The 25433-nt window shown below is 51.5% G+C and overlaps 2 protein-coding genes across 2 annotated transcripts in view; one reads left to right on the forward strand and one right to left on the reverse strand.

Moving 5' to 3' along the window:
• The window catches only part of OGFOD3 (2-oxoglutarate and iron dependent oxygenase domain containing 3), a 231783-nt gene that overhangs the window by 14312 nt on the left and 192038 nt on the right, over window positions 1-25433 (forward strand). The gene's annotated exons all lie outside the window — the stretch shown is intronic.
• FOXK2 (forkhead box K2) overlaps window positions 12248-25433 on the reverse strand; it is a 76833-nt gene continuing 63647 nt past the window's right edge. The window contains 4 exon segments of the mRNA XM_050763713.1: window positions 12248-13310; window positions 22637-22813; window positions 22816-22845; window positions 23694-23990. Coding sequence (XP_050619670.1) covers window positions 13114-13310; window positions 22637-22813; window positions 22816-22845; window positions 23694-23990 — 701 coding nt within the window. The 3' untranslated portion in view covers window positions 12248-13113.

Here is a 25433-nt window from a genome sequence, read left to right on the forward strand (position 1 = left end):
GGGGGCGCTGGCCGTCTGCAGCCTTCTGTGACCAGAGTGTTATATTTGTGTTTTCTTTCTGCAACCAAACCAAGCTCCTGAATGCCGGAGATCTCTCACGTGACTTAGTCCTCACCTCTTCTGTTGTGTCAGAGGCATTTGGTTGATGATATTTTTGAATCTTGTACCAAAATTTTTCTTTTCCAGATGGTTCAGAAAATACAGTGAAAAAACACAATGTTCCTTGTAAAATAACATCATAGAAAAATACAAATTTGTAAGCAAAATTGCCCCGTGTTTCCACCTGCAGAGATCACTCTTGGACGGCCCCTGAATGTAACATCTGTTTTTATTTAAAATTTTTTTTGGTAGAGACGGTTATCCTCCACCTCCTGGGCTCAAGCGATCTTCCCACCTTGGCCTCCCAAAGTGCTGGGATTACAGGCGTGAGCCACCACACCTGGCCACATTTATTTCAGATACATTTGTCAGTTCTAAAGCTGGTTTCTAATTCACGGCAATGACTTGTGTCTGCCCATTTGTATGCACTCTGCACGCTTTAAAATCCTCGTCTGCTGGCTGGGCACGGTGTCTCAAGCCTGTAATCCCAGCACTTTGGGAGGCTGAGACGGGCGGATCATGAGGTCAGGAGATCGAGACCATCCTGGCTAACACGGGGAAACCCCGTCTCTGCTAAAAAATACAAAAAACTAGCCGGGTGAGGTGGCGGGCGCCTGTAGTCCCAGCTACTCAGGAGGCTGAGGCAGGAGAATGGCGTAAACCCAGGAGGCGGAGCTTGCAGTGAGCCGAGATCCGGCCACTGCACTCCAGCCTGGGTGACAGAGTGAGACTCCGTCTCAAAAAAAAAAAAAAATCCTCGTCTGCTGATTCCAGCATCTGAGTCTTCTCGGAGGCTGCCTCCTCATCTTCCTTTATTCTGAGTGGGGACACGCTTGCCTCACTGCCTAGTAACTGTGGGTTCTACGGAGAACACTGCAGATGGTGTTGCAGATACGGATTCTGTGCATCCGAGGAATCTGGGCTTTCTGTTTTAGGCAGGTGCTGAGACTGAACTCACTGCATTCCGAGTCTGCCCTGGGGCAGGATGGGCGGGGCCCGGACGAGAGAAGCAAACAAGCCACTTGGGGGTGACCATGCCTGCCACTAGGAATGGCTGTTTAATTTTGTTAAGTGACTTTCTGCATCTGTTGTGATGATCATGGTTGCCTGTCACTCATTAATGTGGCATCACATTGACTTTTGAATGTTCGGCCAACCTTGCTGTCCTGCGGGAAAGCCCACTGGGTCATGGTGTGTTATCCTTAAGTAAATACCGTTGAATTCGCCAGGCACAGTGGCTCATGCCTGGAATCCCAGCACCTTAGGAGGCCGAGGTGGGTGGATCACGTGAGGTCAGGAGTTTGAGACCAGCCTGACCAACATGGTGAAACCCTCTCTACTAAAACTACAAAAATTAACCAGGCGAGGTGGCGGGCGCCTGTAATCCCAGCTACTCGGGAGGGTGAGGCAGGAGAATCGCTTGAACCTGGCAGGTAGAGGCTGCAGTGAGCCGAGGTCGTGCCATTGCACTCTAGCCTGGCTGACAGTGAGACTGTCTCAGGGATTAAACAAACAAATTTTAATAGTTGGGGATTTTTTTTGGATGTATATTTATAAAGGATTCTGATTTCTAATTTTGCTTATATCCTTGCCACATTCTGGAATTAGGGATCAGGTTAGTGATTTTGTGGTTTTGGCATTAATTTTAAAATGATTTGTCTTAGGCAACATCCACCAAAATGTAGACATACAGCAGGTTTTAACAAAAGCAAATGTAGACTTGAGACTGAGGTGGCACCTAGTGAAATGTTGTTTCTTTCATAGCTCTGTTCAAGAGAAACGCCACCGTCTCAGAGGCCGCGAATCCCCCGACATGGGCTCTGAGCCTCCCACAGACACCTGCAGCCCCATCTTGAGTTGTCCATGCTGGTTGCCAGCCAGAATCCTGTCATCCGTGTAAGACGTTTCAGATGGTGAGTCTGACGACGCTTCTGGGGCATGCGAGCTGAGGGCTAATTATCTCCTAGTCTCTCATGGACGTGTGGAAAAAAACAGGCAAGGATCTGGCCAGATACTGTGGAACAGGGTGTCGTCCTGACCTTTATAGCAGAGTGTAACTCCAGAAAATCGGCACTGTTCTACCTCAATTTCGATATTTGCACAAGGGACTTGAACTTCATGTCTCACATTATTCTTACCATTATCACCTTATACTGACAGCTGCCTATCTTTTTTCTTTTTCTTCTTTTTTTTGAGACAGGGTCTCACTCCAGGCTGGAGTGTGGTGACGCGATCTCAGCTCACCGCAACCTCTGTCTCCTGGATTCAAGCAATCCTCCCACCTCAGCCTCCTGAGTAGCTGGGACTACAGGTGCAAACCACCATGCCCGGCTCATTTCTGTTAATGTTTTGTAGAGACAGTGTCTCTCTATGTTCTCCAGGCTGGTCTTGAACACCTGGCCTGAGGCAGTCCTCCCGCCTCAGCCTCCCAAAGTGTTGGGATTACAGGTGTGAGCCACCAAGCCCAGTCATGCTTTTCTTTCTTTCTCCACCTCCTGGACTCAAGTGATCCTTCTGCTTCAGTTTCCCAAATAGCTAGGACTATAGGCATCACCACCATGCCTGGCTAATTTATGTTTTTTTGTTTTTGAGACGGAGTCTCACTTTGTCTCCCAGGCTGGAGTGCAGTGGCTCAACCTCAGCGCACTGCAACGTCCGCCTCCCGGATTCAAGAAATTCTCCTGCCTCCGCCTCTCGAGTAGCTGGGATTACAGGTATGCATCACCACGCCTGGCTAATTTTTTTTTTTTTTTTCTGAGACGGAGTCTCGCTCTGTCGCCCAGGCTGGAGTGCAGTGGCGCCATCTCGCCTCACTGTAACCTCTGCCTCCCGGGTTCACACCATTCTCTTGCCTCAGCCTCCCGAGTAGCTGGGACTACAGGTGCCCACTGTCACGCCCGGCTAATTTTTTTGTATTTTCAGTAGAGACAGGGCTTCACCATGTTAGCCAGGATGGTGTCGTTCTCCTGACCTTGTGATCTGCCCGCCTCGGCCTCCCAAAGTGCTGGGATTACAGGTGTGAACCACCGCGCCTGGCTAATTTTTTTGTATTTTTAGTAGAGATGGGGTTTCACCATGGTGGCCAGGCTGGTCTCAAACTCCTGACCTCAGGTGATCCGCCTGCCTGTGCCTCCCAAAGTGCTGGGATTACAGGTGTGGGCCGCTGCACTTGGCCTACCTGGCTAATTCTTAATTTTATGATTTTGTTTTAGAGATGGGGGTTTTAGAGATGGGGTTGCCCCAGCCTTGTATCAAACTCCTGGGCGGAAGTGAACTTCCTGCCTGGGCCTCTCAGACTGCTGGGATTACAGGCGTGAGCCTTAATCCATTGAAGCCATGCCTGGCCTTAATTTCCTTTTCGATTGTTCATTGCTGGTGCATATAAATACAACTTAGTTTTGTCTTGATCTTGTACACTACAACAGTGCTGAATTCATTTGTCAGGCTCTAGTAGGTTGAGTGTGTGTGTGTATTCTGTGGAAGTTTTTAGACATAATCATTCCATCTGCAAGTAGTTATCACCCCTTCCAATTCAGATGCCTGCCTTTCTTGCTCAGTTGCTCTAAGACTTACAGCAGCGCCGACCAGCCGTAGTGAAGGCAGATATTCTCGTTCCTGATCCGAAGGGAAAAGCTTCCAGTCTTTCACTGTTGAGTACGTATACGGTTAGCTCTGGGTCTCTCTGCATTTTTCCTGCTTGGATTTTGTTGAGCTTGTTGGACGTACAGATTCATATCTTGATCGGATCAGGGAAGTTTTCATTGATCAGGGGTTCCTGAAGTGTTTCTTCTTCCTCTTTCTCTACTCTGGAATTTCATCAGGTATATGTTGTTATGCTTGATGGTCCCATAGGCCCGTTACCGTTTACTTTCCCTGCATTTTTCTTCTCTGCTGCTTAGACTGGTAATTTCATTGACCCTACCTTCAAGTCCGTGGCTGCTTTCTGATGCCTGCTGAAATCTGCTGATAAATTCCTCTAGTGAATTTCTTATTTTAGCTATTTTACTTTTCAGTCCTAGATTTTGAGTTTCTTTTTTTTTTTTTTTTTTTTTTTTTTAAGGCGGAGTCTCGCTCTGTCGCCGGGCTGGAGTGCAGTGGCCGGATCTCAGCTCACTGCAAGCTCCGCCTCCCGGGTTCACGCCGTTCTCCTGCCTCAGCCTCCCGAGTAGCTGGGACTACAGGCGCCGCCACCACACCCGGCTAGTTTTTTGTATTTTTTAGTAGAGACGGGGTTTCCCCGTGTTAGCCAGGATGGTCTCGATCTCCTGACCTGGTGATCTGCTCACCTCGGCCTCCCAAAGTGCTGAGATTACAGACGTGAGCCACCGCGCCCGGCCCTGTTCTTATTTCTTATACTTCTTTGTCCCTGGATCCCTTCCACTCCTTGAGCATATTTAAGACAAAGTGTTTGTCTAGTAAGTCCAATTTCCAGGCTTCCTCAAGGACGGTTTCTGTCACCGTGTCCCTGCCCCGGGCTCGTGAGTGGCTCCTTGTTTCCTGTTCCTTTGTGTGTTTTGTTTTGAGACAGTTTCGCTCGTCACCCAGGCTGGAGCGCAGTGGCGAGGTCTCGGCTCACTGTAACCTCTGCCTCCTGGCTTCAAGCGATTCTCCTGCCTCAGCCTCCCGAGTAGCTGGGACTACAGGCGCCCACCACCACACCTGGCTAGTTTTTTGTATTTTTTAGTAGAGACGGGGTTTCCCCGTGTTAGCCAGGATGGTCTCCATCTCCTGACCTGGTGATCTGCTCACCTCGGCCTCCCAAAGTGCTGAGATTTCAGGCATGAGCCACCACACCCAGCCTGTTTTCTGTTTTTTTAAACAAAATTAGAACTGGCCAAGTGTGGTGGCCCATGCCTGTAATCCCAGCCCTTTGGGAGGCCAAGGCGGGAGAAGAGCTTAAGTCCGGGAGGTTGAGGTCATCCTGGGCCACACAGCAAGACCCGTCTCTACAAATAAAAATAAGATTTTATTTTTTCCCCTCAATTTTGATTTCCTTTTTCAATTTTGTTACCTGCTTGCTTTAGATTTACTTTGTTCTTCTTTAGTTTAAGGTGGAAACTTAATTGATTTTAGACCTTTCTTTTTTTTTTGATACAGTATCTCGCTGCCGCCCAGGCTGGAGTGCAGTAGCATGATCTCAGCTCACTGCAACCTCTGCCTCCTGAGTAGCTGGGATTACAGGCACCCGCCACCACGCCCGGCTAATTTTTGTATTTTTAGTAGAGACGGGATTTCACCATGCTGGCCACCGTGTTATTTTCCGCTTTATTTCCTCTCTCTCGTCTCCACGTTGGTTCCCTTTTTTCTGCTGCCTTTTGTATTATTTAATATTCTTTTCAACCTTCCATTTTAAATTTAACCAACTGACTTTTAAACTTGATCTTGACAAGCAGTATTCGTGATTGCACTGGGTGATAATAGAAAAACTGACTTTCACAGTCTACTTCAGAGTAAGGGCTACATTTTGTTTGAAGTGGTAAAACTTACAAACTTTGTGTTTCCTCTTTCATAACTTTTTCTATATTTACATACACCAAACATTCTGAAGGAGCAGTTTAAAATTTGTGCTGTGAAAGTCATACATATTCTAAAGAACTCATATTCACTCAGATATATTTTTGGTTTTTTCATTCCTGAAGTTACAGGTTTCCTCTGTTTTAGCCTGAAGAACTTCCTTAAGCATCTTTTTGAGCTGTTCTACTGGTGAAGAATTCTTAGTTTTCCTTCATCCAAGAATATCTTTATTTTTCCTATATTCCTATTTTTTGTGGATACAGTACTCTGGATTGAAAATTTCCTTTCAGCCCTTAAAAAATGTTCTAGTCAGCTGGGCACGGTGGCTCCTGCCTATAATCCTAGCACTTTGGGAGGCCGAGGTGGGTGGGTCACCTGAGGTCAGAGTTCAAGACCAGCCTGACCAACATGGCAAAACCCTGTGTCTACTAAAAATACAAAAATTAGGTGGGCGTGGTGGTGAGTGCCTGTAATCGCAGCTACTTGGGAGGCTGAGGCAGGAGAATCACTTGAACTCAGGAGGCAGAGGTTGCAGTGAGCCGAGATCGCACCACTGCACTGCAGCCTAGGCAACAAGAGCGAGACTCTGTCTCAAAAAAAAAAAAAAAAATGTAGTTAATCTGATTTGTTATCCTTTGTGTATACAAGCAGAGTATCCCTCATCTGAAAAGCTTAGAACTAGAAGTTTTTCAGAATGCAATTTTTTTTTTTTTTTGAGACGGAGCCTTGCTCTGTCCCCAGGCTGGAGTGCAGTGGTGCAATCTCGGCTCACTGCAAGCTCCGCCTCCCGGGTTCACACCATTCTCCTGCCTCAGACTCCTGAGTAGCTGGGACTACAGGCGCCCACCACCACACCCACCTAATTTTTTGTATTTTCAGTAGAGATGGGGTTTCACCATGTTAGCCAGGATGGTCTCGATCTCCTGACCTTGTGATCTGCCCACCTCGGCCTCCCAAAGTGCTGGGATTACAGGTGTGAGCCACCGTGCCCAGTCTCAGAATGCAATTTTTAAAATTTTTATTTTGGAGTATTTGCAATGTACTTTCCAATTCAGCATCCCTGTTTTTTTTTGAGACAAGGTCTCACTCCCATAACCCAAGCTGGACTGTGGTGGTGCAATCACGATTCAGTCCAGGTTCAACCTCCTGGGCTCAGGTGATCCTCCCGCCTGGGCCTCCTGAGTAGCTGGGACTACAGGTACCACCACCACGCCTGGCTTATTTCTAGTGGAGACAGGATTTTGCCAAGTTGCCTAGGCTGGTCTCCAACTCCTGGGCTCATGTGATCCTCCCGCCTTGGCCTCCCAAAGTGTTGGGATGAGCCACCATGCCCCGCCCAGCATCCCTAATTCAGAAACGTGAAGTCCAAAATGCTCCAATGAATATTTCCTTTGATCATCGTGTCAACACTCAGAAAGTTTTGGATTTTAGATTACTGAATTTTCAGATTAGGAATACTCAACCTGTATAAGTCAACTGTCTTTGGCTGCTTTCCAGGGTAAAAAAAATCTGTTTAGTTTATTGCCTCAACATGGTTTTCCTTGAGATTATCTTATTGGAATTCACTGAGCTTTGTGAATCTTTATTTAGACAGAGTCTCACTATCTCCCAGGCTGGAGTGCGATGGCACAATCTTGGCTCACTGCAACCTCTGCCTCCTGGGCTCAAGTGATTCTCCTGCCTCAGCCTCCCAAGTAGCTGGGAATACAGGTGTGCGCCACCACGCCCGGCTAATTCTGTATTTTTAGCAGAGACGGGGTTTCACCATGTTGGCCAGGCTGGTCTCGAACTCCTGACCTCAAGTGATCCACCTGCTTTGGCCTCCCAAAGTGCTGGGATTACAGGCATGAGCCACCGCGCCCGGACTAAAATATTTATTTAAAAATGTTTGTATACGTTGTTTCTCTGTTCTATAGGAATCTGGTGACTTACACACTCGACCCTTGGTCTTGTCCTACAAGCCCCAGTTCATTTTTGTTTCCACACGTTTTCTGTTCATTCACTGAATTTTTTCATGTATTTGATTCATTTCAGGAGCATTTGCCCTTTTTTCACAGAGCATGGTTATCATCACTGTGCTCTATCTCATGTTTCCAACATTTGGGTCACGTGAGAGTTGGCATTCGGTCTTTTCACTTGAGGGTTGGATTTTTCTGGCTCTTTTTACGTTTAGTAATTTTGTATTCTAGACATTTGGATACCTGGAGAGTCCACGTCCATGAATACCCTCTGCAGGATGTTGAGTTTCGTCTCAGCAGGCAGGTCACCCAGGGATGTTCCGACCGCATGTGCCAGCCTGCCTCCTGGAGCTGTGGCTCTGGTGTCAGGCTAGTTTTCCAGTCTGTTGTGCTGTTCACCCAGGGGCCAGTCTACACAGGAGTTGAGCTCACGCAGCCTTTGCTGTTTTCCCCAGGTCAGTGCCGTTCCTTTGGAGCTTTAGGGGTCTCTAACTCCTTTGCTGTGTCCTTTGATTTAAAAGCCCAGGTTTTAGCCTCTCTGTGCTGATCCCATTCCTATGACTAGGTCCAGCCTGGGGCCAAAGTGGAGCAGGGATTTCCCTCACGCTCTTTGGACTAGAGCAGCCGTTTTCCAGTTCCTCTCGTCAGAGTGACGGGTTCTGTGGGAGTCGTGTCTGCAGGGCTGCAGCTTGCAGGAGTTTCTCTGCCCAGGAGGAGAGGGAAGGGGGCTTCTCTTGGAGATTCTAATGTTCATCCCTAATGTGTGGTTCTGATAGACTACCCCAGACTAGGCTCAGCAGTGGACTAGGCCCAGCAACGGGAGGGGAGAACCCAGGAAAAACCCGTCACACCGGTCCTTGTTCCGGCTGTGGTCTGCCTGTTCTGTGTTACATATGGGTGACTTGCTGTAGGACTGAGATAGTTGCTCTGTTGGGTCCACAGTCACAACCCCTAGGAGAGACAGGGTGGAGGAGCCCGCGGGGACCTCTGTGGCCAGTTTAGTCATCAGAGGTCACCCAAGACCCACTCTGAATTCTCATTTTGTGTTGCTGTGGACATGGCTCAGAAAGGGGGCAACAAACAGTGCCCATTTCCCAGCACCCATGAACACAGCCCGGGTGCACTGCAGACACAGGCCTGGCAGAAACAGATTACAAACGACTGCTTCACCCCTGCTGGAAGAGAGTCTCGCAGGGTGTGACAAACAGTTGTTTTATGCCAATATGAACTGTTTTAAATTAGGGGATCAGTGTAAGGAACAAAACACTCCATTATGAACTGTCCGTGAACATCATTTAGCTCCCAAAGGCCTCTGTGTCATTTTCAGCATGATTTCTTCCCTCTGCTGCCCTGGTGAGTGCTGATAATGTCCTCACAATTCCAGACATTAGCAATCCACACCCGATTTTCAGGGGCTGAAAGATCAAAGTGTTCCTGTACTTGAATACTAAGTACGTCTTCAGAAGAGCTGGTTTCTCTTTTTTTTTTTTTTTGAGACGGAGTCTCACTCTGTCGCCCAGGCTGGAGTGCAGCGGCGCCATCTCCACTCACTGCAAGTTCTGCCTCCCGGGTTCACGCCATTCTCCTGCCTCAGCCTCCCGAGTAGTTGGGACTACAGGCACCGCCACCGCGCCCAGCTAATTGTTTGTATTTTTAGTAGAGACGGGGTTTCACCATGTTTGCCAGGATGGTCTCGATCTCCTGAACTCGTGATCCACCCACCTCGGCCTCCCAAAGTGCTGGGATTACAGGCGTGAGCCACCGCGCCCAGCCATGAGCTGCTTTTTCACTTCCTGAGAAAATGTACCTCAAGGTGCTTTGCAGTGATCTTCATCCTCAGGTTGGAGAGAAAGTCTGCAGAAGAAACAGTGACAGCCACGATCTCCAGGTAACTTTAAAACTCCGATATCATAGATAAATCATCAAGACCCTGTTACCACTGCCCGTAACACGGCGCCTTTTCCGCCTGCATACTCAACACGCCGTCCCGCTGGTGGGGCCTACACTGCTGGTCTTCAGTGCAGCTCCCTGGTGAGTTCTTCCAATGTGCTAGGCCTCCAGTGTGCTCAGAAGAGAGCATGAAGTTAAAAAGAAAAGTCTAGCAAAATGAAAATGATACTCTGCATTCCATTAAAATTAATAAAAATATTTTATTGAATTTCAGGAACTTGGTACTCTTAAAATTTCAAATCTTTGCACATAAATCACCACTATACTTTCTAGAATAGTGGACGTTAGGACTAAGATTGTCACTTATCTCCTTGTGTCACACAGCACAGAAACCGCAAGTCCTGACACTGCCCGCATCCCTCTTCTGGCCACGATGACCAGCTACTGTTATTCTAGCAGAGGACAGTGACGGAAGTGGGCAGACTGACTGAAGGGCCATTGATGACCAACTACTGTTATTCTAGGAGGACACTGACGGAAGTGGGTAGACGACTGAAGGAGATCAGCTGTCCACAGCGCACTCTACTGAAGCGAGAGGAGCAACCCGAGGACCTGCCGCACACACTCCGAGGGCACCACGTGACGTGGGTCATGCGGGAGTTCCCTTTTGTTGTCTTGTTTGGTTCAGGGCAAAGCTACTGAAATTGTTTCTAGTCCCTGAGGAGCTCAGAAGTTGGGCAAAGGTCAAAGAGACTTCCTGAAAATAAGACACTGAGGAACACAGTGGAGAGCTGGGAGTTCACAGCAACGCAGCTGGGGATGACGCCGGACCTCTCCGGAAGGTGCCGCAGCTCCAGCACCAGGGGCCACAGCAGCTCAGTAACCCTTGCCATGCTCGAGTTCCTGGAGGTTCAGAGCTAAGTTCCAGATTTAGAAACAGTGCCTTAAAGACTGGCAAGAAAACCCGGGCTGTGGCAGTCTGCTCATCTATGGTCTTGTTACTGCTCTCGCCTCGATGTTCCTAAATCCCTACGTACCAATGAAAAAGCCAAGCGAGCGGCAGTGAGGAGGGGACAGTAGCGCCTTCCCGTCTGTGACAGACACACTTCAGTCTGGCCTCAAGGTGCAGAGTGGTGCCTACAGCAAAACAAAACAAACAAAACCCTCCTCCGTTCTTTACCATTTGACAGTTGGGCGTTTTCCTTACCTGTGATCCCAGGAGAAACAGATCCAGACCTGTCAAGCCAAGTCTACGTTCCAGGATCAGAAGTAACCAGTTTATGGACTGAGCTCACATGGGAAAGTCCACCCCCGACTCCTGGATAGTAACATACACAGCTGCGTAAAAACGTCTCCAAGGGAACATACGATGCATTTGCTTGATGTCCACGCCAAGCTCCCCGGTGACCTAGCTGTTCCTTGACTCAGAGCTCGAGAGCTGGTCTCCTGTCAGAGAACCCCATCGACTGTGACCTACAGAGCTGCAGCCCTCTGTGGAGGGACCTGACTCCACACACAGGATACAGCAGAATCCTAATGATCTTACAAACTGCAAACCTTCTGAGTAAGACAAAAATATACATTCCAAGGTATCTGTAAAGTGCTTGGAAGATGCAGACAGCTGCACTGAGGGTCTCTGATCCATCCACACGCTGCGATTTGCTGCGGTCACACACACGGTCTCAGTCACGTGACGGTTTCGCTTTTATTTCTTACATGGCTGAGTTATCATCCAGCTAGTGTGCAGTGATTTCATGCCTTTCAATGTTTGTCACCACAGTGACGCTGCTACAGCCCCACGCTGAGGGCCGACACAATTCACGGAACAGATTCACCATATTTGGTCTTTATGTAAATAATAAATGGTTTAAAATTGCCTAAAGATACCATTCTGAGCCATTTCATCCCACCACGAAAATACAGGTTTTTTCCTCTCTAAAAAAAAAAAATTAAATACCAAAATAACTACATTTAAATAAATAATGTTACGATGATGACATTAAAAAGCTCAGCATCTGGCCGGGCACGGTGGCTCAAGCCTGTAATCCCAGCACTTTGGGAGGCCGAGACGGGCGGATCACGAGGTCAGGAGATCGAGACCATCCTGGCTAACACGGTGAAACCCCGTCTCTACTAAAAAATACAAAAAACTAGCCGGGCGCAGTGGCGGGCGCCTGTAGTCCCAACTACTCGGGAGGCTGAGGCAGGAGAATGGCGTGAACCCGGGAGGCGGAGCTTGCAGTGAGCTGAGATCCGGCCACTGCACTCCAGCCTGGGCGGTAGAGGGAGACTCCGTCTCAAAAACAAAAAACAAAACAAAACAAAACAAAAAAAAAGCTCAGCATCAGGCTGAGGCCGTGGCCCTCGGCCAGCACACTCGGGAAGGGCGCGCGGTTTCTTCCTGAGGAGCCGGGCGAGGAGGTGCGGGCGCCTCCCACTCATTCCCTCACCCCCCTCCTCCCCTCTCATTTTCTGTAGAGGAGTCAGCCTCAGGATTGGGTTCAGTTCTGAAAGGTCAGGGAGGTTTCCTACCACAAAACAGGAAATGCCCCGGACGTCCCCTGAAGGACGTGGCTCGGACCCCGCTCCACCATGGCGGCCACTCACCGAAGGTGGGGAGTGCACGGCGGGTCAGAGGGCGCCCAGAGCCGGGGGTGACACCCCAAATACAAACATACCACGGAGAGACCTGGGATCTGAGTTTCAAAAGGGCCTGTGATAAAAGACTGAATCCTTTTTTCCAAATTAAGTAGAAATGGTTCTTTCGTTTTAAACATACACAATACTTAGGAGACTTATTTTACTTAGAGTGGAAAATTTTGCCAGGGACAAAGTCAACACAAAGAAACAAACAACAAAAAGTCGCCAGAAAGAGAACAGTTAAGTGCAGCTCGGTGAGTCCCGGCAGTTCCTTCCCGGCACCAGCTCATCCCTGGGTTCTCAGGGTTCCATGTGGCCACAATGTCCGTCCACCTGTCCATGCGAGCCACACGCTGAAATGGAGGTGGATAAAATTCATCAGGCAGCTGCTGTAACACGGAAATGTGCAGATGCCAAAGTAGCTTCATCTGAACTTTAACAAGACAGACAAAAGGAAATCATTCCATAGGCTGAAAACAAAAACAAAACTACGTTGTTTTTTCCCCAAATGAAATCCACAGAAAGGGCCTGTGTGATTCCAAAAGTCTGAGGAGAAATGGAGTGATGTGAAATGCCCAAGACCCCATCATTTTGTAAAGAAAGGACATCTCAAAATACTCTTAATTCCACACGTCTCCGCTGCCTGGTGGATCCTGAGGGCCCAGTCCTGGGAGAGCCACTCACAGCAGGTGCTGACTATGCCGTCCTCACACAGTGCTGCCCGGTCCTCGTGGGAGGACAGTTTCACTTGTAGGGAAGAGCGGAGCCCACAGGCAGCCCAGCAGGTACTCAGTGGCGACTCTCCCAAATCAGGTTTTGTTGTGTGTGGATTTTGCTCAAGTGTGACTTCTGTCTTTACATTAAGGAGTGTTAAGGCCACCTGGGTTTTGTGTTTTCAGTGCTGGGAGGTGAAGTCCAACCACAGGGCCCTGCACCCCGAGTGCTGGCGGGAGGCCACGTCTCCTTTTGGCACCACAAAGTTGATATTGTTAAAGAAAAGCTCTCCCAGACGCTAGTTCTGGACACCCTTTTCCCTTACGGCAGCTGGGGGTGCGTCCACACTCAGGGCAATGACAATGCTCTCGCCATCTTCTGTCTTGACCCGCTTCAGCTCGGGCTGCTCCGGCAGGTCACCGCTGTGCCGCTTTGTGGGCAGGGAGGCCGAGGCGGATGCGTGTGTTGCCAACATGTGCAAAGGACTCGCTGCTGCTGAAATGACACGAAGGAGTCAGAACCCCATGGTCTCAGATGAACCCTCGCCCTCTAAGGGTCCTGGCACTCCCAGGCCCGCTGAGGCTCCCACAAGCCCCCAGGGACTGGCCCACGGTGGCCAAGGGCACAGGAGCCTGGGCTGGGCCCTTGGGATCCCAAAAAACTGCAGCAGGTTAACTGCCTGATTAGCGGACATTTTTATTAACGGCTGGCATCATCTTTGTTATATCCTATAAACAGGCAATTTTGATGTCACTGCTGGGGGAGAAAGGCTGAGTCCAGTAATGGTTGGGGCAGACAGCCCTGCTGGCTCTGCGAAGGAGTGGCTGCCGCTGCTCTCCCTCACGCAGAGGCCCTGCCCTCGCCCACCACCCACATGAGATGCTCCTGGACCGTTTCCACACAGAAAGGAGCAGGGCTGCACCTGTCCCATAGGAGAGAAGCACCACAGTTTCTCATGAGTTAATTCCAAAGGCCAAGCTTCCAACTGACATGCGATGGGTAATGTTACGTGCCAGCCTGGCTGAGCCATAGTGCCCAGATTTCAGTCAACCATGACTCTGGAGGTTTCTGTATAGTTACTTCTTTAGATGAGATTAACGTTTAAATCAGTCAGCTCTGAGTAAATCAGCTGACTGCCATGAGTGGGCCTCAGCCGATCAGGTGAAGGACTAAGAAAAGACTGACGTCCTCTGAGGGAAACACTCTGCCCTGGATGGTCTCTGGACTCTTGAAAATCCAGCACCGACCCCCCGACCCCCCAAGCACCGGCCCCTCCCAACACTGACCCCCCCCAACACCGACTCCCCCAGTACCAGCTCCCCCAACACAGACTCCCCCCACACAGACTCCCCCAACACCGCCCCCCCCCCCCCCCCCAGCACCGACTCTTTCCCTGGGTCGGATCCGCAGATGCTGAGCTTGGCAGGTCCACAGCAGAGTGGGCAGATCCCACAGACTCTACACGACTCCACGCCGCCCCCTGGGCTGTTTCTCTGGGGCACTCTCATCCCCCAAGTGCCAACGGGACCCCACCACCTCCAGCTTCCGGCACAGGCCAGTCTCCTCCGTGTGGGCGGCAGCATTTCTGGAAGGCGCCATCACCTCCCCAGAGGGCACGTCTCAGGGGGCCCCGAGATGCTCTCGGAAGCAGGCCCCAGCCCCAGGCTGCGCACACACCGTTCACTGCACTTCTCTAACCTCAGACCAACTCGGAGCACCCAGGATGGGAGCACAAACACACCCCCGGGGGGCCCCAACGCAGCTGTACAGCAGACCCTCAGGCTGTCCCGGGAGGCTCAGAGCAGACAGGCCTACCAGGCAGTACCTGAACCCAACCACAAACGCAGCACACACGGTGCACTCTGCCCTGGTGCCCAGAGGTGTGGGAGGGGAACTCCCCCACCTGTCTATCAAGGGCCAGCCCCCTCAGACCACAGGCACTGGCGTGGGCAACACCCGCCTCCTACTGCAGGGATGCTGGCTGGTCAGGGACCGACCTCCGCCCTCAGCTCTTCCCCAGCAGAGCGGATGTGAGCTCAGCCAGATGCATGGCCAGCTCCTCGTGGGTAGGGAACACACATGGCCCGGTAGCCGGGGCAGCCACAAAGAGCGGGAGTCAACACTGGGCTCCGAAGAGAGTCAAGCAGCAAACAGGGACCCAGTGGCAGCGGGTCTCGGCGGTCAGAGCCCCATTCTGGAATTCGGGACACGGCCCTGAGGTCACAGATGTGCGCTGCCTGGAAGCCGAACTCCTGTCAACAGTGTGGATGTGACTTTATTGGGTTCCCCTCTCCTTTCCACCCCTGAGCAACAGAAATAGCAGAGGATGAATTTACACATAAAAGATGACCAAGAGGCCAGATGTGGTAGCTCACACCTGTAATCCCAGCACTTTGGGAGGCTGAGGCGGGTGGATCACCTGAGGTTAGGAGTTCAAGACTAGTCTCGAACTGGCCAGCACGGTGAAATGCCATCTCTACTAAAAATACAAAAACAAGGCCGGGCACGGCGGCTCACGCCTGTAATCCCAGCACTTTGGGAGGCTGAGGTGGGCAGGTTATGAGGTCAGGAGATCGAGACCATCCTGGCTAACATGGTGAAACCCCGTCTCTACTAAAGAATACAAAAAATTAGCTGGGCATGGTGGCGGCGCCTGTAGTCCCAGCTACTCGGGAGGCTGAGGCAGGAGAATGGCGTGAACCCGGGAGGCGGAGGCTGCGGTGAGCCAAGATGGTGCCACTGCACTCCAGCCTGGGCGACAGAGCGAGACTCCGTCTCAAAAAAAAAAAATACAAAAACATTAGCTGGGCCTATAGTCCCAACTACTCAGAAGCCTAAGGCAGGAGAATTGCTTGAACCCAGGGGGCGGAGCTTGCAGTGAACCGAGATCGTGCCATTGCACTCCAGCCTGGGTGACAAAGAAACTCGGTCTCAAAAAAAAAAAAAACAAAAAACAAGCAGCTGCTCAGCTTCCAGAAAGCGCGGCGGCTGCACAGCAGGAGGCTGGGCTGAGGAAGAGGCTTGGAGCCCACCAGAGGGCAGGGGAGGCTCCAGGCCTGGGGAAGGCACGGGAGGCCGCTGAGCCCACCCATGTGACCCAGAGGAGCCGCGCTGACGCAGCAGCCTCTCAGGGAGACCCCCACATTCCCTGACGTTGGTTTCCTGGCGCCTGACAGCAGGGTGGCCCCACAGAGAGGCACACACGCACCCAGATGCAAGTCACGGCCAGTGTCTGACAAGCACCAATACCCCAAAAGAGACGAGGTCACTGCTGTGATGTGGGCATTTGTCTCTTGAAACGCAACTCACTTGCCCACGCAGCCTAATTAAGAGGTGGCATCTGCAGGTGACCTGACCATGAAGGCTTTGTCCTCACTAATAGCTTAATGCTGTCACCAAGGGACAGGTTCACGATTCCAGAAGTGAGTTCATTGTGAAAGGGTGAATACGCCTTGGCCCCACCACCACGTGAGCGTACAGGAAGACGGCCCGTGCCAGCCTCCAGAACTGCAAGCCAATCCGTTTCTGCCCAAGATAAATTACTCCATCTTGGGTGTTGTGTCACAGCAACACAACACAACTGAGTCACCCCACAGAGCGCCTCACCCTCACCAGGACTCAGGGTGACTGAATGACCCAGAGAATCTAAGTGGCGTAGGCCACGCACAGTGGCCCACGCCTGCAATCCCAAGGGAGGCCGAGGCAGGCAGGTCCCTCGAGGCCAGGAGGTTGAGACCAGCCTGGACAATACAGCAAAACCCCATCTCTATAAAAAATAAATAATGTTTAACAAGACATAAAACTAGAAATGACAGCCAGACAGGAGGACTAAGTTTAGTGGTCTGCAGCACTGCGAGGCGATGAGAGTCAACACTAGAGTTTCAAACAGCCAGGATACCGAAGGTCCCAACACTTAGAAACGGTAAACGAGATGATGGCTGTGCTGATTACCAGGAGCCGGACGCTTCCAAACGTCGCCGCGCCCTGCACACGTGCACAATTATTCTATCTCAATTAGAGCACAGCAGTGAGAGGCCTGGAGTGAAAAGAAACTGGGCGGCCGGGCGCAGTGGTTCACGCCTGTAATCCCAGCACTTTGGGAGGCCCAGGCGGGTGGATCACCTGAGGTCAGGAGTTTGAGACCAGCCTGGCCAACATGGTGAAACTCCGTCTCTACTAAAAATACAAAATTACCCGGGCGTGGTGGTGGCGCCTGTAATCTCAGCTACTCGGGAGGCTGAGGCAGGAGAATCACTTGAACCCAGGAGGCGGAGGCTGCAGTGAGCCGAGATCACGCCACTGCACTCCAGCCTGGGCAACAAGAGCAAAACTCCATCTCAAAAAAAAAAAAGAAAAAAGAAATGGTGACACGTAAATACTCTCATCCATCCAGCCCTGCCCTCAGAGAGCCTCTGTCGCGAGGTGCCCCACCACATGGGGACCCCACATGAACCCCTGTAACCCAGCAGCAGGGCTGTGCTAACATGCCCGGCCCTGAAGACAGAGGTCTCAGCAGAGGTGCTGAGGGAGGTGGAGAACACGTAAGGAAGGCTACAGGCGGCAGAGCCCTGGAGGCGCTGGAGCTGGCGAGGGAGCGGCCATTAGCCCTGCAGCACCGTGGTGGGCTGACCACGAGAGGGGCGGAGAAGGAACGCGCGCGCGAGCTCGGCAGATGCTCCTAATGAGGCCCCCACGTGCTCTCTTGGGAAGGCACTGAGCTCTGTTAATCTAAACAAGCTAAACAAGGCAGAAGGCTCCATCCCGAAAGCTCTGCAAACTCGGGTGTGCACTGAGGACCACACGGTGCCAGAAAGGACCATCCTGGACAAGGAGCGTGATGTATGAGCACCTTGGGCCCACGTGAGCTGCGTGGACATAGGCGTGGCCCAGGGAGTCCTGGCTCAGGACGTGGTGCCCCTGAGCACACACAGAGGCGCAGCCGTCTTCACCAGCCCCTGCCCCTCACCGGCTGAACTCTATCTAGACAGGCTTGCTCTGTGTTCCGTGAGAGCTCTGAGCACAAGGAGCTCTTGCCACGCCTGAGAACCCCAGAGACTTTAATTTGTACGCATCACCTTAACAAGCCCAGGAGGACTCAGGAATTTCCATGAAATGGAACCCGAAGTAGCTGAGAAGATGGGAGGGGGTGGTCCGTGGAATAAAACAAACATGGAATCAAGCAGATGGGCAGAGATCAAAGGAAGAGGGGCTCTGCCAACGCTGCCACACACTCTGGATTCAACACCGTCCCAATCCAGACGCCAGCAGGCTTGGTGTAGAATTCTACAGTTCACATGGAAATGCCAAGGACCTAGAATGGCTGAAGCGATTTTTAAAAAGAACAAAGTTGGAGGAGCAACACCTGAGTGGGAGACTCGATGAGGCTGCAGGAGTCGGACGGGGGCCCTGCCACACAGACTGACCGCAGAAAGTGCGCCTGGAAACAGCCCCCACGTGTGCACAGTCTCGGGGCGTGACGAGGGCACCAGGGCAGAAAAGCGCTCCTGGAAACAGCCTTAGGGCAGGTCCCTGGCCTCGGCCTCTCTGCCCGTGGTGGTGACCCCTCTGGTGCCCTTGGGGGAGTCTCAGGCAGCCTGTGCAGTTCCTCCCTGCACGTGACAGTCTAACCCCATGCTTAGGTCAGAAAACTTGGCCACATCCACATAATCCTTCAGTAAAAATACTAAATTTACCTTGGGGTAATATATTACCCACAATACAGTATCAACATAATTGCTTAATACAGTAGGAACCCAAAAGCTTCACGTGACTGGCAGCTCTACTGCAGTATTTGTTTTTTGCAGTGGTCTGGATCCAACCCTGCAGTGTCTCTGAGGTGCACCCACATGCCTGAAAGGGCCTGAAATCTCTACATATGCATAAAGAACTACAAATGTCACAACAAAAAGACAAACAGCCCAATTAAATGATGGGCAAAGGATTTGAAAAAACATTTCTTCGAAGAAGAAATACAACCAACCATAAAGTACATGAAAAGATGTTCTGGCTGGAGGCGGTGGCTCATCCTGTAATCTCAGCACTTTGGGAGGCTGAGGTGGGCAGACTGCTTGAGCCCAGGAGCTCGAGACCAGCCTGGGCAACATGGCGAGACACTACCTCTTACAAAACAGAAAAACAAAAACACCAGAGGCCAAAGCCGCGACCCCCCATGCCGGGTGTTTGGCATCCAGGCTAGAGCTGACCTGTTTTAAGGAAAAGCATTTCCAGAATCTCCACTTGGTAGTGAAGTCTTTCTTAAAGCCCATCTGCCACCTCCTCTCCCTCAACAGCCTCTCTCATCTGCTCAATTGGGCACTGGCTTTGGGGATGAAAACTCTGGGATGGAGTATGAAAGCAGTAATAGAAAATACTGGGGCCAGCTGGGCGTGGTGCTCACATCTGTGATCCCAGCACTTTGAGAGGCCAAGGTGGGAGGACTGTGTGAAACCAAGAGTTTGAGTCCAGCCTGGGCAACAGAGTGAGACTCTGTATTAAAAAATGTAAAAATTTAGCCAGGTGTGGTGCCACATGCCTGTAGTCCCAGTTACTTAGGAGGTTGCTGTGGGAGGACTGCTTGAGCACAGGAGGCTGCATGAAGCAGTGAGATCACGCCACTGCACTCCAGCCTTGGTGAGAGTGAGATCTTGCCTAAAAAATAACAAAAACAACAACAACAACAACAACAACAAAACGCCGGGCGCAGTGGCTCACGCCTGTAATCCCAGCACTTGGGAGGATCACAAGGTGGGTGGATCACAAGGTCAGGAGTTCAAGAGACCAACCTGGCCAACATGGTGAAATCCCGTCTCTACTAAAAATACAAAAAAAATTAGCCCCACGTGGTGGCGCACGCCTGTAATCCCAGCTACTGGGGAGGCTGAGGCAGGAGAATTGCTTGAACCCGGGCAGCAGAGGTTGCAATGAGCCGAGATCGTGCCACTGCACTCCAGTCTGGGCAACAAAGGAAGACTCCGTCTCGAAAAAAAGAAAAAGGAAAGGAAAGGAAAAGGAAAAAGTCGTGCTAGGAACCCAAATTATGATTTCCTGAAAAAATCCTTTCTCGAACCGAGTTGTTTCTTAGTCAAAGGTTTCAACCAAATCAACGGAGAACCATTCCCAATAACAGATCATTTAAAACGTTTTTGTTCAAAGATCACTGACACCGGGTACGGTGGCTCACGCCTGTAATCCCAGCACTTTGGGAGGCCCAGGTGGGCAGATCACGAGGTCAGGAGATCGAGACCATCCTGGCTAACACGGTGAAACCCCGTCTCTACTAAAAATACAAAAAATTAGCCGGGCGTGGTGGCGGGCACCGGTAGTCCCAGCTACTCGGGAGGCTGAGGCGGGAGAATGGCGTGAACCCAGGAGGCGGAGCTTGCAGTGAGCTGAGATCCGGCCACTGCACTCCAGCCTGGTGGACAGAGCGAGACTCCGTCTCAAAACAAAAAAACAAAAAAAAATTTAAGCCTGAAGTACGTGACTCGTACAAAGCCTGTGGGGGAACATGAGATGGAAAGACCAGGCCCCGGACGAGGGAGGATCTGGGCCACTCCTGCCTGTGTGTCCACGTGCAGGTGAGTGGACAACTCACGACGTCTGTATTTGGAGTCCAGTAGTACACTGAAAATAATCCCATAAAAGCTTTATTTTAAAACATCAATATTTTCAATAATGAAAAATTATTTCGGATAACTTAAAATCACAAAAGGGATACAGTTTTTTTTTGTTGTTGAGACGGAGTCTCGCATGGTCGCCTGGGCTGGAGTGCAGTGGTGCAACCTCGTCTCACTGGAACCTCCACCCTCGGGTTCAAGCGATTCTCCTGCTTCAGCCTCCCAAGAAGCTAGAACTACAGGCACCCGCCACCGTGCCCAGCTAATGTTTTGTCTTTTTTTTAGTAGAGACAGTGTTTCACCATGTTGGCCAGGCTGGTCTCGATCTCCTGACCTCGTGATCCATCCACCATGACCTCCCAAAGTGCTAGGATTACAGGCGTGAGCCACCGCACCCGGCTAATTTTTGTATTTTTAGTAGAGATGGGGTTTCACCATCTTGGTCAGGCTAGTCTCAAACTCCTGACCTTAAGTGATCCACCCACCTCGGCCTCCCAAAGTGCTAGGATTACAGGCGTGAGCCACCGCACCAGGCCGGGATACAGTTTTTCAATCTGCTTCTAAGAGAGGTGGACCCAGAAGGCCTCTGACCTGCACCGGTGGCTCTAGGCAGACCTGGAATGTTTCAGAAATGCACATTCTTGGGCCCCACATCAGATGTGCCTAGTCGGGAACTCTGGGGAACGCAGCACTCCGGCCTCTTAACAAGCCAAGCCTTCTGGGTGATTCTGACACATATCAAGTCTGGGCATCACCAGGCCTGCGCCCTGTCTTAAGACTGGGAAGAATGACTGAAACCAGAAAGACAACTGCCTGCCCTCCCAGCGCCCGCCCCCTCCCAGCGCCCGCCCCCTCCCAGGGTCCGCCCCCTCCCAGGGTCCGCCCCCTCCCAGCGCCCGCCCCCTCCCAGCGCCCGCCCCCTCCCAGCGCCCGCCCCCTCCCAGCGCCCGCCCCCTCCCAGCGCCCGTCCCCCTCCCAGCGCCCGTCCCCTCCCAGCGCCCGCCTCCTCCCAGCGTCCAGCGCCCGCCCCTCCCAGCGCCCGTCCCCCTCCCAGCGCCCGTCCCCCTCCCAGCGCCCGCCCCCTCCCAGCGCCCGTCCCCTCCCAGCGCCCGTCTCCTCCCAGCTACCTGCAGTGCCACCAGGTTGTCACCTTAGAGCATGACAGCCACAGTTACCCAGAGAGAAGAGGACGAGACACAGGGCTTGGGGACGAAGGCATTCAAACAGGTAACTGATGACTGCAAACTTCGCATTCTATCTACAGGCAGCACAGGCAGCACATGTGGCTGTTACTTAAAAACAAAAAACCCTCAGGTAGTTAGTCTTCCCCAGAGAAGGTTCCAGACCTTGTTCTTTCATAAATTTGGGGAGAGGCAGGGTGGTGCTGAGTCAGAGTAGGAGGCACCTGCAGGTTTCCAGGTCTCTGTCCCTAACATTCCATAAGGATTCGAACTCGTGAGAAAGCCTTCTGACCTTCACCCTCTTTCAGAGAAAGTGTGTCGTGGGCACAGAGACAGTTTTAGTTGGTAGCTTTGGATTTGCCTGCTTGAGAGCCTGCGAGCGGCAGGATCAGCCAGCGCAGCCGCCGACAGCCCGCGTGTACCCGACCCAGAGCAGCGGGAGCCCACACCTGGGCCAGGCCCCAGCGCCAGAGTTGACTCGGCAGCTGGCAGGGACCCCCGCCCTTTCCACACTGCGCAGCGCAGGGCGAAGGCAGATCGCCTGGTGTCGGCGCGGACGTTCTGCTGTCTCCGCTTTCAGTTTTCTGTGCACGGGCCTCCGACGGACGTTCAGAGCAAAGCGCACAGAAAAGCAGCCCTTCTCCCACCCTCAGCAACACAGCCCCGCCACAGGACGCCAAGTGAAAAGACGGGCGGCGGTTCCACACGGGAGCTTGGCGGGCCACAGCCTTCCGCCGTTTCAGGCTGCTTCCAGGCCACACCCAGGAAATCTACAAAAGGCGAGAATATTTTTCTCTCTCAAGGTATTAGAAACCCTCATCTCTTTTCAGACAGGTCCTCCAACGGGAATCCCATGACAGCCGACTCCATGACCACTTCCTATAGCATTACTAGATTTCCTGCAGCTTCGAAATGCAAATATTTCCTCAGACAAAAGTTAAAATCGTTACAGTCAGAACCAGAACCCCGAGTGAGAAGGGTCTCTGCTCCCCACCCGCGGGAGCCACAGACCGGCATGTCTTACCATTGTTCACCTGGCCGTGGACCGCAGTGGGGACTGATGCCACATGAGTGCCGTTCTGTGTGACAGTTTTTATTGGTAGCTGGTGTTGACCTAGAGGTGCCTGTTGTACTATGGTCACCGTCTGGACCGGGGTGGTCTGTGCCGTCTGAATGATCCGGCTAGCAGTGCCAAGCGTGCGTGGCCAATGGCGGGGACAGGTTCTACTTTCACTGAAATTAAAAGGAAAGAAACGACACTAATATTACTGGAAAGCAAATAAAAATCTTGCCAGTTTAAAACATAATAGTCAGATGGCTACCACACCTGCTAGAAAATGTCTCTAAAACAAATGGCAAATTAGAAAAGGATGAGCAGGCCAGGCACGGTGGCTCAAGCCTGTAATCCCAGCACTTTGGGAGGCCGAGACGGGCGGATCACGAGATCAGGAGATCGAGACCATCCTGGCTAACACGGTGAAACCCCGTCTCTACTAAAAAATACAAAAAAAAAATAGCCGGGCGAGGTGGCGGGCGCCTGTAGTCCCAGCTACCCGGGAGGCTAAGGCAGGAGAATGGCGTAAACCTGGGAGGCGGAGCTTGCAGTGAGCCAAGATCCAGCCACTGCACTCCAGCCTGGGCGACAGAGCGAGACTTGTCTCAAAAAAAAAAAAAAAAGAAAAGAAAAGGATGAGCAAATCTTTGTTTTTTGTTTTGAGATGGGAGTTTCACTCTCGTTACCCAGGCTGGATGGAGTCCAATGGCGCAATCTCAGCTCATTGCAACCTCCACCTCCCGGGTTCAAGTGATTCTCTTGCCTCAGCCTCCCGAGTAGCTTGGATTACAGGCGTGCACCACCACACCCAGCTAATTTTGTATTTTTAGTAGAGACGGGGTTTCTCCATGTTGGTCAGGCTGGTCTTGAACTCCCGACCTCAGGCGATCCGCCTGCCTCAGTCTCCCAAAGTGCTGGGATTATAGGCGTTGAGCCACCGCACCCAGCCAAGGATGAGCAAACCTTACGGACGTCCAAGAGTGTGAGGCTGATGGGGCGGCCTCTCCTCCTTTCCCCTAGTGCCCACCTTTGACTTCCCTGTGATCTCCGTTCTCCTGGGGCTCTGCCTTAGGAGGGGCCAGCACGGCTGCCGGGGTGACCACGGCTTGTCCAGAGACAGTGTACGTGTTCGCTGGGGCCAGTCCGGCCACACTGGTGACCGATACCGCTGGGATCTGGTGGACGACGTGAACCGTCTGCACGACGGGTGGCTGGGAGGTCGAGGTGGTCACTGGGGTGGCCACAGTGTAGGTGACAGGCTTGATGGCCTGTGGTAGCTGCCGCTGGACAGTGATTAAGACCGGCTGACTGGACAGAGGTGACCCTGGTGAAAGACACAACAGGACTGACACTTACAGATACTTCTACAAAGGTTCCCACACTCAGCACCGACAGCAACATACAAACTTTAAAATACAGGATGTGGCCCTATTTCACCTCACAATAGTAAAGTTACTAAGAATGAGGGAGATGTAGTATTTTAATAGGGGTATTTAATTCCTATCTCTAACTGCTAAAAATGCAATTTTAGCTCTATTTAGATATCTGGTAACACCTCTTCCCACAGTTCTTTCCTTATGAAAAAGAAAATGTCAATACTCAATATAAGAGGAAACTGGGCTGGGCACGGTGGCTCATGCCACCCAGCACTTTGGGAGGCTGAGGTGGGAGGAGTTTGAGACCCGCCTGGGCATAGGGAGACGCTGTCTCTACAACAAATATTAACTGGGCATGTTAGTGTGTGTCTGCAGCGCCAGTTATTTGGGAGGCTGAGGAGGGAGGGTTGCTTGAGCCTGGAAGGTGGTGACTGCAGTGAGCCAAGAATACGCCGCTGTACTCCAGCATGAGTGACAGAGCAAGACCTTGTCTCAAGACAAACACACAAAATTAAAAAGAAGAAGAAGAAACTGCCCCTGTAGGCCAGAAAGACGAGGGCCACACTCACCTAGGATCAACATCTTCCTCCTGTGAGGGGAAGCAGAAAGTTCAAAAACAGAGTGGGGCTGTCACAGAGCCTCTGGCACCCAGCCTCTGCCCTTTGTGGTTTGGGGGCTTAGAGCAGAGAGAGAGAGACATGGCTGTCAGGGGCCACTGCCAGTGGGCAGGGGAAGGCTGTTCTCTGGCCCAGGAGGGCCAGTAATCCCAACTGATCCAATTCACATTTCTGTCAACTGCAAGACTCAGTTTGGACACATTTCCACACTATGTTTGTTTAATTTCCCAGGGCACACAATTTTACTCCACATTATGACTTTCTAAGTAAACTGCAAACTGTTTTACCTGTTCCTTAAAATGGACATGTTAGGCTGGGTGCAGTGGCTCACACCTGTACACCCAGCACTTTGGGAGGCCAAGGTGGGCGGATCACGAGGTCACCAGGTCAAGAGATCGAGACCATCATGGCCAACATGGTGAAACCCTGTCTCTACTGAAAATACGAAAATTAGCTGGGCGCGGTGGTGCGTGCCTGTAGTCCCAGCTACTTGTGAGGCTGAGGCAAGAGAATTCCTTGAACCTGGGAGGCAGAGGCTGCAATGAGCCAAGATCATGCCACTGCACTCCAGCCTGGCCACAAAGTGAGACTCCTCCGTCTCAAAAAAAAAAAAAAAAAAACTGACATGTTTTTGCTTCCAGTGTCTAGTTTGTCTACTTCATGGTTTTTTTTTTTTGCGGGGGGGGCAGGGGAACGGGGGGTGTTTCATGGATTTTTGAATGACAAACTAAGAAACAGGTTAATTCTAAGTTCTTTCAGGCATCTACTCAGTAT

This window comes from Macaca thibetana, chromosome 16 (assembly GCF_024542745.1).
Source record: "Macaca thibetana thibetana isolate TM-01 chromosome 16, ASM2454274v1, whole genome shotgun sequence".
Classification (NCBI taxonomy): Eukaryota; Metazoa; Chordata; class Mammalia; order Primates; family Cercopithecidae; genus Macaca; species Macaca thibetana.